At 43.4% G+C, this 19,553-nt stretch overlaps 1 protein-coding gene across 2 annotated transcripts in view; it reads left to right on the forward strand.

The window, feature by feature from the left end:
- MMP17 (matrix metallopeptidase 17) overlaps nucleotides 1–19,553 on the forward strand; it is a 250,024-nt gene that overhangs the window by 202,237 nt on the left and 28,234 nt on the right. For both annotated transcript variants that reach the window (XM_082244217.1, XM_082244218.1), the window contains exon 7: nucleotides 4,333–4,415. In XM_082244217.1, the coding sequence (XP_082100343.1) occupies nucleotides 4,333–4,415 (83 nt within the window). The remainder of the gene's footprint in view (nucleotides 1–4,332; nucleotides 4,416–19,553) is intronic.

The following is a 19,553-nucleotide window of genomic DNA, read 5'->3' on the forward strand; positions in this document are numbered from 1 at the left end:
ACTATATTAAAAGTGTACTATATTAAAAGTATTGGGACACCTGCCTTTACATACACATGAACTTTAATGGCATCCCAGTCTTAGTCAGTAGGGTTAAATATTGACCGCCATTTGCAGCTATAACAGCTTCAACTCTACTGAGATGGCTGTCCACAAGGTTTAGGAGTGTGTCTATGGGAATGTTTGACCATTCTTCCAGAAGCTCATTGTGAGGTCAGGCACTGATGTGGACAAGAAGGCTTGGCTCACAGTCTACGCTCTAATTCAGCCCAAAGGTGTTCTATCGGGTTGAGGTCAGGACTCTATGAAGGCCAGTCAAGTTCCTCCACCCCAAACTCGCTCATCCATGTCTTTATGGACCTTGCTTTGTGCACTGGTCCAAATCATTTGGTGGAGGGGGTTATGGTGTTGGGTTGTTTTTCAGGGGACCTTGTTTGTGCACTGGTGTGCAGTCATGTTGGAACAGGAAGGGGCCATCCCCAAACTGTTCCCACAAAGTTGTGAGCATAAAATTGTCCAAAATGTCTTGGTATGGTGTTTCCTTCACTGGAAATAATGGGCCAAGCCCAACTCCTGAAAAAGAACCCCACGCCATAATCCCCCCTTCACCAAATGATTTGGACCAGTGCACAAAGCAAGGTCCATAAAGACTTGGATGAGCAAGTTTGGGGTGGAGAAACTTGACTGGCCTGCACAGAGCCCTGACCTCAACCCAATAGAACACCTTTGGGATTAATTTGAGTACAGAATGCGAGCCAAGCCCTCTCGTCCAACATCAGTGGCTGACCTCACAAATGTGCTTCTGGAAGAATGGTCAAACATTCCTATTGACACACTTCTAAACCTTGATAACAGCCTTCCCAGAAGAGTTGAAGCTGTTATAGCTGCAAAGGGTGGGCCAACCCAATATTGAACCCTACGGACTAAGCCTGGAATGTCATTATTAAAGTTCATGTGCGTGTAAAGGTGGGTGTCCCAATACTTTTGGTAATATAGTGTATGTTACCCTCATATGTAAAAGAAAAAAAAAATGCTTGCTCTGTTTTTTCGTTGATGTGCTATAATAGACCTGCGCGAGGAAGGGTTTCTGTTTGACCGTTTAAAAATCATGCTTCTATCACATTATCTTCATTGAGTTAGTAGTAGGGCTTTATGGGGATTACTACGATTTTTTCACAGGAATCTTTTCTGGGAGAAATATGATGGCTACTATTGATGACCTTCTTTTTAGTGAATTATTACTGCCTGATCCTCCTGCTTTTAAAGTTTAAGGTCGCTGATGCAAAAGAAGTAGGTAGATAAGGGTGCCTGACGTTTCTCCCACTTTCCTGATATGCATACTTCTTCCAGGTCAGTGACTCAAACTATTAAAGCCAGAGGGTTACCATTACAGCGAGGTATTAGCATTTTCAGAAGCAGATGTAGCCCCCATATTTCTTTCAGGAAACGTTTTGTTGGTCCAGGATGAAACATTGGCTATAGAAATCATTAGACACTGAAAAAAAGGAATACAAAATGAGTCACATCATACATACACATACAGTACAGTATATTCACTTTCTAGTGCCTACAATTTTTCTTCCAAGAATGCACAATTACATGAATAATGCAAATTTTATGGTTGCCTGTGACTACCTTTAGGTTGTGTATAAGGAGAAAACAATATTGCAGAGTTCATAATTATTCTTTGCAATAATTGTATGTGTTCCTTGGTTGTACATCTACATAGCATTGACATAATGTAAAAAATAGCTAGATTTAGCTGTTAGCCAAGGTCAGTTAAGAGCACCAGCCAAAAGCAACGCTCCAACTTCACTCCAGTCATGTCCACAGACCACACAGTGGAAGTAGCAAGTAGTCATAAATATCAGCAATAGGTTTATTTAGTAAAGTGGTCCAAACATTTTTAGGACTATTAACCACTTCAATACTGGGCACTTTTCCCCCTTCCTGCCCAGGCCAATTTTCAGCTTTTAGCGCTGTTGCATTTTGAATGACAATTGTGCGGTCATGCAACACTGTATCTAAACCAAATTTATGTCATTTTTTCCCCACAAATAGAGCTTTCTTTTTGTGGTATTTAATCACCGCAAGGATTTTTCTTTTTTGCTACACAAATAAAAAAAGACCGAAACGTTTTTTTAAAGTTTTTTTGTTTATGCTATAAAATTTTTTAAATAGATATGTTTTTTCCTGCACTGATGAGCACTGATGAGGCCGCACTGACAGGCACTGATGAGGAGGCACTGATGGGGTGGCACTAATATGCAGCACTGATATGTGGCACTGATAGGCAGCACTGGTGGGCATTGATAGGCGGAACTGATGGGCACTGATAGGTGGCACTGATGGGCACTGATAGGCAGCACTGATGGGTGGCCCTGATGGGCACTGATGGGCACTGATAGGCGGCATTGATCAGCACTGATGGGCGGCCCTGATGGGCACTGATAGGCGGCACTGGTGGGCAATAATGGGCACTGGTGCATGGCACTGATAGATGGCAATGATGGGCACTGGTGGGCAGCACTGATGGGGAGGGCACCACTGGCAGGCTCCCTGAGCCCTGATTGCCATCCCTGGTGGCCATGGTGGGCATCCCTGGGGTCATGGGTGGGCATCCCTGGTGGTTCAAGTAGCACCCCCCCTCCCAAAGGGTCTGCACTGGTAATCAATGCTCTGATTACCAGCACAGACCCCCCCCCCCTACCTGTCAGGAAAGCCGCAGATCGGAGAGCCTGTCAGGCACGAACTGAGGAAAGCCGATCAACGGCTCTTCCTGTTTACTATGTGACCAGCTGTGATTGGACACAGCCAGTCACATGGTAAAGAGCCTACATAATAGGCTCTTTACCGAGATGTGTCACCGCACAGCACCGATCGCCGCTCTTCGTGCAGAGTGTATTATCCTGCCGCCGTCATATGACGTCCGGTCAGGATAATGTAACCACCTTCCCGCCGTCAATTGCCTATAGGGCGGGCGGTAAGTGGTTAATGTTGGTTACAGGATATATGTATGTATCCTGGTTCATAAGCTCTTGATTTTAGTATTGAGGCATCAAAAATTGGTGCGTGTTTGGTACTAAGTACGAGTGAGAAAGGACCCTATAGTTATCCTCTACAAGGGTCATACTGAGTATTCCCCTGTGTATTCTAGTGGTCCATAAATTGCAGTCTTCCTTGCTGATATTAGCAAGTCTAGCTCTGCTTCCTAAGCCATTCTGTGGGGTAGTTTGTTTGAAATGCTGGAGAACAACTAGAATAAAACCAAAATATCACTCCTTTGTTCTATGTCTTGCATACATCGTTTTTCAAAATCAGTTCTCAAAATAATACCCCTTTTTTAACAGTATTTTAAAAATGTATAATTTGATGAATCTGAAATGTTTTGCACTGAGGTTATTATAAAGTAGTTTGAATTTAAAATTCCATTTTTGTAAATGAAATGGCTTATTTAGTTTGGAATTATTCTGTGCATCATGTAATCTCTACTAGTGCCCTAAGGTGAATTCCTCTGTATGATACACACAGTTATACAAACTGATTCATTACAGATCTTTTGGGTAATGCTTGCAGAAAATGAATATATTTTTTTCTCTCTGAAGTATACCCATTCTCATCACTATCATTAAAGTTACCATGAATTTTCCTTCCAAATACAATTTTTCACGCTTACACGGGAAAGGATAATTCCATATTTTCAGTAGAAAAATAATATAATGCTTATAGTGCAGACTTTACAACTTGCTAGAACATCCTTATAACCAATCCAAGGGACCTTTACCACTTGTCATTTGTTTTGGCCCTACTCTACATATTTACTGTATCTGAACTGATGCTCATATCTGTTGCATCACAAGGAAGAACATGGCCAGACTCAAAATAAATAAAAAAAGGAAAATGGACACATTGGTTGCAACTATAATAAGATTAGATAACAAGTAAAGATTTACATTGAAGATGTCAGGCAAGACAGTTCAGATTATGTTTGTGTATCTCAAACACAATTCACACTTCTCATCAATTTTCCAAACATTTTTATGCTTCAAGTGAATCATTGCACGGATGATGCTTCTGTCTCCTGAGCTTATCTGCCCTCCCGGTGACTCAAATGGGATAATAAATGCAGGCACTGCACAATGGTTTCAACTGAAAATAAGTACTTGCATTGCGGCCCGAGATTGGCTTTTTCTTCCATGTATGACTGAACCCATATACTTAGCTGTCACAGTGCAACTACTCCAAGAATTTGAAGAAAATGTTCCTTGGTTGTCAGAAAAATATTGACATTCACATATTTTAGTTATCTGATTTTTTTTTGCTATTTATTAGACCAAGAAAGGATGAGCCTAACAGATGTAACACACATTTTGATGCAGTGGCACAGATTCGAGGAGAAGCGTTCTTTTTTAAAGGTAAGATATGTTCTTTGTACAGTAATCACTGATATAATGTTTACCCTTTTCTAGAGAAGTAGAAAGATCAGCTCTCTTTAGATGCGTACACGTTTAGCTGTGTTTTCATTTCTCTTTCAGCTGTTTGTGATTTTGTAACATATTCAGAAACTTTTGGTTGTCGGTATTTCCCCTTTGCTAGTAAGATATTTATTTACTCTTTGTCAAGAGAAAGAAAAAAGAAAGGGATAAGACTTACCCCTATCAAAGGAGAGGACTTTATAGGAAGTGGTGCTGTCGCTGAGATATACACATATATATCAAAAAGAAATTATTTTATTGTATAAACATGGTAAAAAACGGTCTACAATTTAGACATAAAAGCATGTAAGAAACTTCATAGCATCATAGCTACAGCTGTTACACATTTACAGTACTTTCATAAATACATAAAGGTCCAACGCGTTTCTCAGAACACTTTCTCTGCTTCTTCAGGGAACTTTAATATGTATCTATATTATTAAAAATGTGAAAAGTAAAAAACATATTATACATCAGAACAATTCACTGGAAATATAGATTTATTATTCGTACATAAGCGAGTATCCGTGCTCATGGGTTCTTTCCATGGTACACGGTTAATACCTCCAGACGCACATGGTATACCCCAAGTCACTTAGTAACCAACTGGCCCCTGGTGGTGTCCAGGGTCAGGTCTGATGGACACTGGACCATATGTGTGAGATTCAGACTGACCAAAGTATTATTGAAAAGCTAAGATAAAGAAATACTTTGCTTAGTAAGTATATAACAATACTATTAGGCTGCTAATTCCCTAAAAATATCTATTCAGCTAACTTGCATACCTATATAACACCTAGGGTATATATATATATATATATATATATCACACATAGGACAATCTCCAACCAACCTGAACACCCATAATAACCATAATAATGATGGCCTACACCAATCATACAAACAAACCAACCAACCAATCAACAACCAACTCACAGCTCACAAACCACCGGCACCCCTCCCAAATAACCGCATGCAAACCTCCCCCATATAGCAACCCCACTCCACATACCCTGAAATATGTCCCAACTTATTCCCAATACAGTCTCCCCTTCCCCCCCCCCCCCTTTTTTTATTGCTCCCTCACCGATACCCCGCCAACACACAAAGCATACCAACAGGCTAGACAGATCCAGCCAAAACAACATGTGCATTGATACAATAACCTCTGCTCAACCATCTGGAAGTATCCAGAAAGACCCAGCTCCCCCCCCCCCTCCAGGGATCCAACATACTGTATATCTAAATAAAGGTTGTTTTTTAAAATCAAATGGTTAGCTGTATAAAACTCTGTACTGTAAAGAAACTGCAGGAAACACAATACTGCATTCTACCAGTGCCCATGGGAAGCAAAAGCCCTAGGGCCTAGATAATTGCCTCTTGGTCTGAGGATATAGCAAAAAGATGTTGGAAGAAGGCCTAGCATAATACTAAACTTAATCAAAGAGAACATTTAATCTTTGCACCCCAAACCCAGAGTAAAACGGATACTACTTAAGTGATCGCAAGGTTTAGTGCCCATCAGGAACAAGTTTGAGAAATATTGACTCCAAATTGGCATTTCCTGATGGATGATAATATAGTTTCAAAATATGTACATAACCGCCAGGAGGTGGTATTCCACAGATCCAAGTCGGTCAGAGTGGAGAGTCAGTCATTTCTCGAACTCCTTCCTGATGGGCACTAAACCTTGTGATCACTTCAGTAGTATCAGTTTTCCTCCAGATTTTGGGTGCAAAGATTAAATGTGGTGATTACGTAGGACTTTTGCTTCCCATTCGAAATCTTCCTCCCTGTCACAATTCCTCCGCAGCTTAAGATATTGGCTGTAGGAGATGCTACACACCAGAAGGCGAGGATGCGCGCTGGGAGAATGTAGTATTGTGTTTCCCGCAGTCTCTTTACGGTACAGAGTGGTATACAGCAAACTATTTGATTTTAAAAAACAACCTTTAATTGTACGTGTGTTGGATCTTGGGGGTGGGGGGAGTTGGGTCTTTCTGGATTCTTCCAGATGGTTGAGCAGAGGATAATGTAACGATGCACGTGTTGTATTGGCTGGATAATTTGGTGCATGGCTGAATCTGTCTAGCCTGTTGGTATAGTATGGTTTGTTTGCTGGTGGTGTATGGGTGAGGGAGCAATAAAAAAGGGGGGGGGACTATATTGGGAATATGTTGGGACATATGTTGGGGTATGTGGAGTGGGGTTGCATATGGGGGAGGTTTGCATGTGGTTATTTAGGAGGAGTGCAGGTGGATTGTGAGCTGTGAGTTGTTTGTTGATTGGTTGCTTTGTTTGTATTATTGGTATTGGTCATCAATATAATGGGTGTTCATTAAGGGGGTAAAACCTTCCGGGGCTTAAGTGGTTAATAAAAGTGGGCTGCCATACCCTAAAACACAGTTTGGACTGGCACAACTCACTGGAAAATTATATTACCACATGAGCATAATTACCCAAACACCACAACTGTTTTTGGTATGTTTATGAATGTGGGAGAAAATGAATGCACATATGCAGAGAACATACAACCTTTATGCATGGTAAATGCTGCTACCTTATTGCTGCAAGAAAAACAGCTTACTATTTAACCTCCAAGCTACACATAATAGCCATAAATAAAAGTACGGGGAAAAAAACAAACCGCCTATGTAGGATCACAGCACAACTGCAAGGAGAAAGGACTGAATAGAACATTGTAATCCCTGTCACCACTGATATGGAGAGCTTTCCTGTGACCATTGTTCCATTACAACATATTTTAGGAATGGCAGTGGGTTTGGAAGTCTCTCTATACCAGCACCATCTATGGGGAATTTACTCCTTTCATTCAAATGCATGGGCAAAGTCTGTCATAGCATGACTGTTCAGTGAAATGGTTCAGTGAAACAAAACAAGGGCACAACTAAAATGTAAATGAAAAGGCTAAGATAACATTTCATAAAATTCTGCAACAGTTATATCCTATAAAGCCCTGACACAGACAGTGCCCACACAAGTGTATCTACAGTATCTCACAAAAGTCAGTACACCCCTCACATTTTTGTAAATATTTTATTATATCTTTTCATGTGACAACACTGAAGAAATTACACTTTGCTACAATGTAAAGTAGTGAGTGTACAGCTTGTATAACAGTGTAAATTTGCTGTCCCCTCAAAATAACTCAGCACACAGCCGTTAATGTCTAAACCACTGGCAACAAAAGTGAGTACACCCCTTAAATTGAAAAAAATGAAATTTGGCCCAATTAGCCATTTTTCCACCCTGGCGTCATGTGACTCATTAGTGGTACAAGGTATCAGGTGTGAATGGGGAGCAGGTGTGTAAATTTGGTGTTATCACTCTCACTCTCTCATACTGGTCACTGGAAGTTCAACATGGCACCTCATGGCAAAGAACTCTCTGAGTATCTGAAAAAAAGAATTGCTGCTCTAGATAAAGATAGCCTAGGCTATAAGAAGAATGCCAAGAACCAGAAACTGAGCTGCAGCACGGTGGCCAAGACCATACAGCAGTTTACCAGGACAGGTTCCACTCAGAACAGGCCTCACCATGGTCGACCAAAGAAGTTAAGTGCACGTGCTCAGTGTAATATCCAGAGGTTGTCTTTGGGAAATAGACGTATGAGTGCTGCCAGCATTGCTGCAGAGGTTGAAGGGGTGGGGGGTCAGCCTGTCCATGCTCAGACCATACGCCACACACTGCATCAAATTGGTCTGCATGGCTGTTGTCCCAGAAGGAAGCCTCTTCTAAAGATGAAGACAAGCAGACTAAGGACATGGATTACTGGAACCATGTCCTGTGGTCTGATGAGGCCAACATAAACTTATTTGGTTCAGATGGTGTCAAGCATGTGTGGTTGCAACCAGGTGAGGAGTACAAAGACAAGTGTGTCTTGCCTACAGTCAAGCATGGTGGTGGGAGTGTCATGGTCTAGGGCTGCATGAGTGCTGCCGGCACTGGAGAGCTACAGTACATTGAGGGAACCATGAATGACAACATTTACTGTGACATACTGAAGCAAAGCATGATCCCCTCCCTTCGGAGGCTGGGCTGCAGGGCAGTATTCCAACATGATAATGACCCCCAAACACACCTCCAAGACGACCACTGCCTTGCTAAAGAAGCTGAGGGTAAAGGTGATGGTCTGGCCAAGCATGTCTCCAGACCTAATCCCTATTGAGCATCTGTGGGGCATCCTTAAACGGAAGGTGGAGGAGTGAAAGGTCTCTAACATCCACCAGCTTTGTGATGTCGTCATGGAGGAGTGGAAAAAACTCCAGTGGCAACCTGTGAAGCTCTGGTGAACTCTATGCACACAAGGGTTAAGGCAGTGCTGGAAAAATATCGTGGCCACACAAAATATTGACACTTTGGGCCCAATTTTGACATTTCCACTTTTCCACTTTCCACTAAAGCCAGCGCTTTAGACATTAATGGCTGTGTGTTGAATTATTTTGAAGGGAACAGCAGATTTACACTGTTATATAAGCTGTACACTCACTACTTTACATTGTAGCAAAGTGTAATTTCTTCAGTGTTGTCACATGAAAAGATATAATAAAATATTTACAAAAATGTGAGGGGTGTACTCACTTTTGTGAGATACTGTATGTATGTCCTAGGTGTTACATTGTATTGGTATGCAAATTAGCTGAATAGATATTTTTAGGGAACTAAATACAATAATAAAATGTCTCCGCTGTGTGTTAGAATTAGGCAGCTAACACTAAAGCGGTGTACCCAACCAACATAAAGTAATACAAGAATAAAAACAGTGTAGCGCACTAGATTTGTTCAAATAAATGTTCATAAAAAGTCCAAGCAATCAGGTGTCCGAATTGAAGATCTAAAATGGGATAATAATCACTTCAAGGTGCAGTAGTTTATGCGAAAATAATCACTTCAAGGTGCAGTAATGTATATCACTCGTGAGTCACCGCCATCACCAGATAAGTTGGACACTCACCAGATGGTATAGCTACCATTACAGTAGCTGGAATGCTTAAAAAGGTACATGACCTGGATATCAGATGGAAGAGAGACCTCCACTGAATCACCACACAAGTATCCAACTGGGAGATGAAGCAGCTCAGCCAGAGCCAGAAGGTACAATCATACTGTAGTACGTTTATTAAAAACAACCATAGCAGCGCCCACTGCATGGGAGGGGGGTGTAAGGCTCTTACCTTGTCCTGGGGGGCTTCCTATAGTGGATTCCCGTGGTGGCCAAAGTTCCTGGGCTCCTGACTGTGGGTGCCGTTTTCGGCCGCCATTTAGGGTGAGGGCATGCCTGGCTGCATCAGTGTAAGGGCAGCAGCCATTTTTTTGCTAACATGTGCTCTTGGCGCCATTTTCGGCGCCATCTTGGATGTGGGCAGCTGCATTGTAAGGGCAGCGGCCATTTTCCCTGTGTTTTCCCCATATTGGCACAATATTCCTTAGACACATTGCTTGCTTAGTTATCTAGCATTATAAAGGGGGACTCCAGCAGCAGCGCAGGATCGCGGTGCGGACCGCAATCGCCAATTCAAAGGGCCAGTGTTCCATTTTTTATTCTTCTGCTAAGATTGAGTCCCAGGGTGACAATTTCACGCCAGAGCTTGTTTGTGCATCCGGGAAACCCGGATCACCTTCCCTAGCTTCTTTATCTGCAGCCATTGAAACGTTGGCATCCAAAGTTGAACTTATGATGTCACAAGGTAATGTTCAAAAACGTCCAATGCCCTCTCAGTCTTCTGATTCAGAGCCTGACATGGTTGACACAGACATTGCCCTCCCTGAGGAATCCCTGTCCGCACACTCACACTGGGAGAAGGAGGAGTCTTACTCCACTGCAGCACGGGAACGCGCTTTGGTTGAAGCACTTGTTCGCTCCGTTAGGGAGATTTTGCACATTGATGATGAGCCCACCCTGTCAGGTAAGCGGGTTTCCTTCGGGTCCTGCAAAGCCCAGAAGTCGGGTCAGGTTTTCCCCTGCCCCGAGGAGTTTCACAATATCGCGAACGAACAGTTGCGTCGCGTTAAGCACGTGCTGGTGGTGCCTAAGCGTTTTTAACGCCGTTACTCCTTTGTGGACCCTATTTCCAGCCGCTGGACGGTGTCACCTAAGGTGGACCTCACTGTTTCCTGGTTGAATAAATCCATGGTGGTTTCCGTGGAGGACTCCCTGGTGTTTAAAGACCCGATGGATAGGCGCGTGAAGTCACTTTCCCGCCACATGTACTTGGGGGTGGGCTCACTCCTGGTCTGGTCTCTCAGGCGGTTACAAATTGGATTAAGGTGCTTAGGCGCAACTTGGTGGCTGAGTCGGGACGCCCTCACCCGTCACAGGGGTGGGGGGACATCTGCGTTACTTTCAGGAGCCCTGGTTGTCCCTAATTCAGGACAAATGGGTTCGTTCAGGGTACAAGATCGAATTTCGATCTCGCCCCGCAGACAGGTTCTTTTCATCAAATCTCCGTCTGTCTCCCGACCACCTGATGGCCCTCAAGGGTGCAGTGCAAGATCTTCTTTCTCATGGCGTTATTGTCCCGGTTCCACATCGGGAGAGATTTTGCGGGTTTTATTCAAACCTGTTCACAGTGCCCAGGAAGGAGGGCAAGGTTCGTCCGATTCTGGACCTCAAGTCACTGAACCGCTTTGTGCGGGTGCAGAAGTTCCCGATAGAATCCATTTCGGTCGGTGGTGGCATCTTTAAGTCAAGCGGATTTTCTGGCCTCCGTCGATTTTAAAGGATGCGTATCTGCACATCCCTATTTACGTAGGTCATCAGCGGCATCTCCGCTTCACAGTGGCAGAGGATCACTTTCAATTTGTGGCATTACCCTTTGGTCTAGCTTCGGCTCCCAGGGTCTTCACCAAGGTTTTGGCCCCAGTGCTGGCTTTGCTGCGCAAGAAGGGGATTGCTGTCCTTGGTTATCTGGATGATCTCTTGTTGAGGGTGAGCTCGTGTGCCACTCTGTCGGGCGATCTGACGGTCACGGTTCAGGCGCTCCAGGAGTTCGGGTGGACCATCAACTTCCAGAAGTCGGCACTGACCCCGTCAGTACGTTTGAAGTATCTGGGCATGGTTCTGGACTCCGCTCAAGCAAAGGTTTTTCTCCTGGAAGAAAAACTCCAGACTTTGCAGGGCGAGATGAGGTCCCTAAGGGACAACGATCTCTCCTCCCTGCGGACCTGCATGAGGTCACTGGAACTGATGGTTTCTGCTTTCAAGGCGATCCCGTTTGCCCAGTTTCACACAAGGACTGTGCAGGCAGAGATTCTTGCCAAATGGAACAGGAATCCCCTGTCATTGGACAGGATGGTGTGTTTGAGCCGTCTCATGAGGACGGAGCTTTCATGGTGGCTTCTGTCACCCACTCTGAACCAGGGCAAGTCCTTTCTTTCCCTGTTGTGGACAGTGATCACCATGGATGCCAGCCTGACGGGCTAGGGTGGAGTACTGGACACTCTTTGTGCCCAGGGAACGTGGTCGTCGGAGGAATCCTCCTTACCGATAAATGTTCTGGAGCTCAGGGCGATAAAACTTTGCCTGCTCCATTGGGCGACTCGGTTGCCCGTGGTCGCCCGGTTCGGGTTCAAACCGACAATACCACGGGCTGTGGCTTACATCAATCACCAAGGGGGCACCAGGAGTGCCTGGGCGGCCAAGGAAGTGGCCGAGATTCTGTCTTGGACCGAGGCTCACGTTCCAGCTATCTCTGCTGTTCACATTCCGGGAGTGGAGAACTGGCAGGCGGACTATCTAAATCGTCAGCCTTGGATCAGGGGGAATGTTCCCTGCATCCGAAGGTGTTTCGGCTCCTGTGCGCCCAGTGAGGGACTCCGGACGTGGATCTGTTCGCGTCTCGTCTCATCAAGAAGGTGGAAAGGTTCGTGGCTAGAGCTCGAGATCCTCTGGCAGATGCCACGGACACGGTGGTGGTACTTTGGCACCAGTATGAGCTGATTTATGCCTTTCCCCCTATTCAACTGTTGTCCATGTTCCTCTGCAGGTTGGCGCTGGAACAGGTACATGTGATTCTGGTGGCCCCAGACTGGCCTTGTCGGTCTTGCTACGCAGACCTCGTCAAGATGGTCGTAGAGCCTCCCTGGCAGCTACCTCTGAGAGAAGATCTGCTGTCTCAAGGGCCGATCTTCCATCCTGCTTTACAGTCTCTGGCTTTTAACGGCTTGGCGGTTGAAGGACAGATGTTGAGAGACAGGGTTCTCTGATGCTGTTATTCCTACCTTCCTGAGAGCTTGGAAGGCTACCTCCAGGAAGATTTATCATCGTACCTGGAAGGCCTACATTGACTGGTGTCAGTCGCAAGGGTTGCATCCTCGCTCCTTCTCGGTGGCGAGGGTCCTAGCCTTCTTGCAGAATGGTGTGGAACAGCGCTTGGCGTTGGACACGATTAAAGGTCAGGTGTCGGCCTTGGCCATTTTCTTCCAGCGTCCCTTGGCGACTAATTCCCTGATTCGCACCTTTATTCAAGGGGTGCGTCATCTGGCTCCTCCACGGAGGGCTCCTTTGCCTCTGTGGGATTTGAATATGGATTTGTCCGTTTTGCAACGACCTCCCTTTGAAAACATCAGAGAAGTACCTCTGCCTGTGTTGTCCCAGAATGTTGCCTTCCTGGTGGCTATCACTTCTGCTCGCAGAGTGTCTGCATTGGCGGCTCTGTCCTGCCATTCACCTTACCTGGTCATTCATAGGGATAAGTTTGTTCTGCGACCCAACCCATCTTTTCTCCCTAAGGTGGTATCTGCCTCCCACCTCAATGAAGATATTGTTTTGCCTTCGCTTTGTGCAAAGCCTACGCATCCCAAGGAATTTGCCTTGCACTCGTTGGATGTGGTTCGGGCGATCAGAGTTTACCTGTCGACCACGGCATTCTTTCGGGAAGTCTGATTCCCTGTTTGTCCTTCCTGAGGGACCTCATGAGGGTTCGGCTGCGTCCGCTGCAACCATTTCAAAATGGATCAGACAGACTATTGTTCAGGCCTATTCACTCAAGGGTCAGGTGCCTCCTTTCCCTGTGAGGGCACATTCTACTAGAGCCTTGAGTGCCTCTTGGGCTTTTCGCCATCAGGCTTCTGTGGCTCAGGTGTGTAAAGCATCGACCTGGTCGTCTGTGCACACTTTTACCAAATTCTACAAGATTGACGTGATGGCATCCTCGGATGCCTACTTTGGCCCCAAAGTTTTGAGCGCTGCGGTTTGTTGAAGAGACATGTTTTCTCTTCTTGGGGTGAATTTGTTGTTCTGGGGTTAGCTCCTGTTGGATGAGCTTTTGTTGCCTTGTTGGCACGTTACCGTTCTGTTGGTTGCGTCTTTTCCCACCCCTCACACCTGCACTGCTTTGGGACATCCCAATAGTGATGAAACTTGGAAGAGGCTGCATTTGTCAGAGGACGTAAGAGAAAATAGAATTTTTGTAAGAACTTACCGTAAAATTATTTTCTCTGAGTCCTCTGACAGACGCAGCCCCCGCCCCTCTATTTTGGGGTTGTTTGTCTTCCTGTACTGCTTGCTACGAAACTGATTAGTAAGCTCTAAGTGTCTGAGGGTAATGTTGAGAGGGACAGCCCCAAAGGTGTGTCTAGTTAAAGCTTTTTAATGAAATTTCACTACCTAGCCTGCTCCTGCAGAGGGCACCATTACCCAATAGTGATGAAACTTGGAAGAGGCTGCGTCTGTCAGAGGACTCAGAGAAAAGAATTTTACAGTAAGTTCTTACAAAAATTCTATTATTTTTGATATATACAGTATGTGTATGTGCTCATCTCAGCAACAACACCACTTCCTATAAAGTCCTCTCCTTTGATAGGGGTATGTCTTATCCCTATTTTTTTTTCTTTCTCTTGACAAATTACCTAGGATGTGGCTGTGGTTAGGTGTCCCTGGAACTGGTATAATTTATTAAAATTGTGATTAATTTACTCTTTTTTTTGTTTGGCTATGCAATCTAAGATCTTTTTTTTAATGAACAGACAGTAGCAGTTTCTAGATTGGTAGAAAGGACAGTTAATGGACCGCGCAGGCTGAGCTCTGAGCCCTATGAAGCATGCCTAGCTTTTTGGGAATACCATCATGTCATGAATATCAGTTCAGAAGACCTCTCACATCTGTTATACCAAGTAACGGATTGTGTGTATTAGTTAATAATAATAATATGACAACATGACTTTACAGGTCCTGTTCATATTTTGTATTGAGCCATAAAAAAGTTTAGCTACAACCTTGACTGGCTGGTTTCTAGGAGCCGGGGGGGTAGCAACCATATTGGGCTATGATAAACCAGAAATGTCCTCATATTTCCAAATGCGGGAAGTAAAGGAAACAAATGCAGATGTGGTAATAGTTATGTCTGTCGCTAATTTTGTAATGTATGTGGTCCATGATGAAAAAAAAAGCAGAAGATGATTGATTTAACCCATAAGTTCCTACTTAACCTTGTCAAAAAAAAAACTAATACAATATTTGAGAGGTTTAAAGAAAGGTTTAGTTTAGTATAACACTTCTAGTAGCTAAACAGTGATTTTGCTGGTCAGTTCAGCCATAGCAGGGGAAGAAGACAAGATACACAAGGTACGCCAAAGGTTTAGCAATAGTTGCATCTGTAGGCAATGGCCCACTAGAATCTACCGGCTCTAAACAATAATTTTACAAAATATTTCCATCTTCAAAAATGCCTTGGAAATGATAGGTAGTCTTCTGTTCTAGGTAAGATTTTTTCTTGACTGTCATGTAAAAGGCACCTTAAGAGTTTCAGTAGATGGTCCAATTCTGCCCCAGTCACAAGCCTAATATGGTAATGAATGGGTCATGAAGGGCTTCTAACTGTTGGAATTGTTTGTTACAAGAAGCATTCTTAGCTTTTTGGAGAATTTCTATGATGGAAACTCTTCCTTCTCTTTACCCATGGATACAGGAAGCCAGGTAATCCGTTCTCTGCTACATCAGCCAGGTCAAAAGGTAATCTTACGCTTGGTCAAAATTCCTTTAGAGAAGAACTCTCACGATGGTGCATAAACTAAATATTTTTATATAATCCATCCTTTAGTCTCTCCAGTGATCCTCTACTGTTAAAAAAAGAAAATCACATTTTCAGTTGCTCTCTTCCAGCAAGTTAGTACTCCTCTCTTAAAATATTGATTTGTAGGTGTGTCAGTTCTTGGGCAGTGGCATTGCTTAGTTGTCATCACCCTCTGTGTATTTAACATGCCTGTTGGGCATGTTGAGATCATTAGCAGTTGTCAGTCATACACACCAGCTGTGGATGCATCCCCATATGTGTGAGCAGCACAGTCAGAGCTCTGCTGTGACGGCATCTGGGTTGTGCAGTGTCTGATATGCCCCCCTCCCCCTACATTTCCAGTGATGTCAATTGTTTTTCGGACAAGGGTACAGAGCCAGAGATAAGTGCCATTATTCAAGCCCCATTAGATGTTTGTCTCCTTCATCTCCACATGCGCAAACCACAGTGGGGGGAGGGGAACGCACTGTCTACCACGCAATCTCTGCCTGTACAGCACATGGAAAGAAGGATAAAGTGCAAAATGCATCTTGTATCCTAGGACCTGGAGCAACAAAAAATAAAAGTAAGTGAGTTTTCTTTAAAGATGGTCAAATGTCTCATCGCTCTCATTTCTGATGAGTTGTCTGTGGCCATCTAAAGGTAGAACCATTATATTCTTAATAACCTTCCTCTTTATTAATGTATACATGGCTAGTCTACTGTGTAGAAAAAAACCCTTGTGTATCAGCTTCAATTTTCTTTTTGTAAGCTGTAGCAAACAGAGCCTAACCTTCTGTTTCTTCTTGCGGTACTTCATAAATGTAAGTGAAGTTAAATTATTGCAACAGTGTAATTCACCGGAAAAGTAGGTTCCTGGGTACCATAAAACCAGCTTGGGATTTGTGGCATAGAAGAGTCACTGAATTGGAGACAATATTTCTAGCTCTCCAAAATTCCCCAATGAGAAAGTTACTTTTAGGCCATCTGTTCCTTATGTATGCCAGCTCTCCTTATGTGAGCTGTAACATACTGAAAATCGCCTCGTAAACGTTCTTATTTTTGGTGAGATTTGTCGTTGAAGCACCTTTTATACGGTTATGTAGAGACACTAGGAATCTTCATATTCCTAGTATTCTAGTATTCCTAGTAAGAGAGTATTAGAATGTAAAGGCGTACTCTAACTTGTATTCCCATTTTCACAACCATTGTTCAACAATAGGCATCCTAATAAGAAATTTAGATGTCACAACATTTAGGATTTTGTGGTGCAACATTTGAATTCATTTACAGAGCTCATATGTGTAGAAAAAAAGAAGGCTTTATATCGCCAGACACTATCTACATCTACTATCTACTGGTAACATAACTATGATTTCAAACCAAATAAAATTGATACTACTCAAAGGCCCTAATCTGTTATCCCAGCCGACTGGCCAAAATGTTTGCAGGTGCAAACTGGGTTGAATACTGGTTCGGCAGACACCTCAAGGTTTGAAACAAAATGGCGCCCATCCCCTTAGTGCCCCAGCATATAATGAGCTCCTGTTAGTAAAAAATGGCTTCAGCTTGGTCTCCTACCCATGGGGGAACCCCCTCTAATGTGTTTCACACAATAGGAGCTTATTCATAGAAGCAAATGTAGTTGGAACAGCTTGAGTTATAAAGCATTGTAAGTCAGAAAGAACAAGAAGGATCCAGAAGGTTCCGGTATCCCTAATAAATTGTCTGTTACATGGCCACCTATCTACGAGAGATCGAAAATACAGGCTAGGACAAACAATCCAACTTAATCTAGAGGCAATTTATAAATTGCTGGGGACTAATCTGAATTCTAATATACATAAGCACACCTTTATCTATGGCCAAATTATTTACTTATAAGTTATCAAATGTAGGTAAATATAAGATATACTGTAAGTATAAGCATTAAATTCAATAAGGTCGGCATCGTTGCAACTATATTAGAAACCAAACAAATCCTAATAGAAGACAAAAACGACCATAAGACCAAAAAAAAGCAATACACCAGCTATATATACTGTATAATTAGATCATATCCCATTAAAAAATAATGTTTATTATTTAATAATATAAAACCAATAAATAAATCTATGAAAAAAATATAAACAGTAAAAATAAGAGAAATTCAAATTGCCAGAAATAGAAAATCATATGTAAATGTTACTACATGGAAATACTTATGCTGACCTGATGAGAGAAAAATGGACATGTGGATTAAACACGTAAAGTGATCTAGTCCTATACTATATGCCCAATATTATATGATGTAAATGGACAAAATGATGGTAACATAATTAAAATAAATAGTGCATGAAGCTTGACAACCTTCAAGAGAAAACAACTACAGTAATGCATTTTATATACAGTAAAACAGAAAGAGAGAGAGAGAAGGGAGGCTATTCTTAATGATTTATTTTCATTTTTTTTTTTTTTGTTACATACCAGAGCAGTGCAATGTTACATAGTGATACTCCTCTACTTTGGAGAGGTGATCAGGATTTTTTTTAATACTGTGATTGCTTATAACAGTGATAATCATTGTTATAAACAGTAATTTTTATGATCGGCATCCATTCAAAGCCATTATGTACTATTGGGATTGGCCACAACTATCACATGGTGCAGTGCACTGTGATTGACCCTGTCTATACCATGTAATCACTGTGACCAATTACAGAGATTATCACAATAGTACATAATGATGGCTATGAATGAAAGCCATTCATTGTGTACAACTGTCATGTGATTTTTGTGATTGATCACAGCGATCACAAAATACCAGGTATGGTACACCGACCTGTCTTGTGCTGTGTCCGGTGGACACAGCGGGTGACAGATCGAGCTAAGGAAAGAGAGGTGAGAGAGAGAAGGAGAGGGGGGAGAGACAGGGGGAAAGAGGGGTGGGGGAGAGAGGGAAAGTACAGAGAGAATAAAGATGGAAGCCCCTGCAGTAAATATCTCTTCCTGTATACGTTCTGCAGATTACCTTCACCTAAATGGATGCTTCTGCTTCTCCTGCTCAGTTCTACTCCTTCTCTGCCCCCTCCCCAGTCCCCACGGCAGCTCCATTTTTTCACAAGGCTTCAGCATAGCTCCAGTATTCTGTTATTCTCAATCAAAGGTGGCGGCTTTAGAAGGCGGCGGGTTACAGCAGCGCCCGTTGGCTCAGTAAGCAACAGGAGGTGGATAAGCTCCTGCTGACTGTTAACTCTTTTTTGGCGTGTGGCTGGCAGGCAGCCATTCCTATAGTTTGAGACTGCTGGTTCCTTCCTGCTGCTTCTACAGTCAGTGGCAGGACAAGAGGGGGGAAGCTGCAGGTCTCCCATATGCATGCGGGACCCCTGAGTAGCAAGAGCTGCAGTGACAGGAGTGTGAAGCTGGAGAGGAGGGCAGCGCACCTCCCAGCTCCCTTCCCCTGTTGGCTCTCAGGGGGGCAAGAATTAACCTAAGGGGGGGGATTCCCCCCCCCGACCCCTGTAGCAACACCACTGCGCCCAGCTATCATACTAGCATAGGCTGAGCGGGATAAGGTTAAAGATCCAATAGACCTCTTTTATTTAAAGCTTAAAAAAAATCTCCCCCTCTCTTGGGTTGATCTCTTCTTTCTATAATCTTTTTATAATCTAAACCTACTGAGGCATGATGATGAATGAAATGTTTGTCCACATTAGTTTACTTATATGTATTCATGTTAGATAGGTGGTCTCGCATCTGGTCGCATAAACGTCTTGTGGTTTGACCCAAATACTGTATTCTACATAGAGTACAAGTAATTACATACGTAAATTACCAACTTGGTCTGGCAATTTTCAAGTTGCTTAATTGAGAACGAGCCCCCATGCACACAAAATGTTACTGTGTGGGGATCACCAATATATTTGCAGCTCGAACATCTGGAGTCTCAACATCAAATAACCCCAGTGGTACATTTGCCTCTACAATTAAGCCCCTATTGGGTGAAATATGTTAGAGATGGTTCTTCCCTGGGTAGGAGACCAAGCTGCAGTCAGGAGCTTACTATATGCCAAAGGCAGTGTGCAGA

This window comes from Pelophylax lessonae (genome assembly GCF_965119305.1).
Source record: "Pelophylax lessonae genome assembly, chromosome: 1".
NCBI classification, from domain to species: domain Eukaryota; kingdom Metazoa; phylum Chordata; class Amphibia; order Anura; family Ranidae; genus Pelophylax; species Pelophylax lessonae.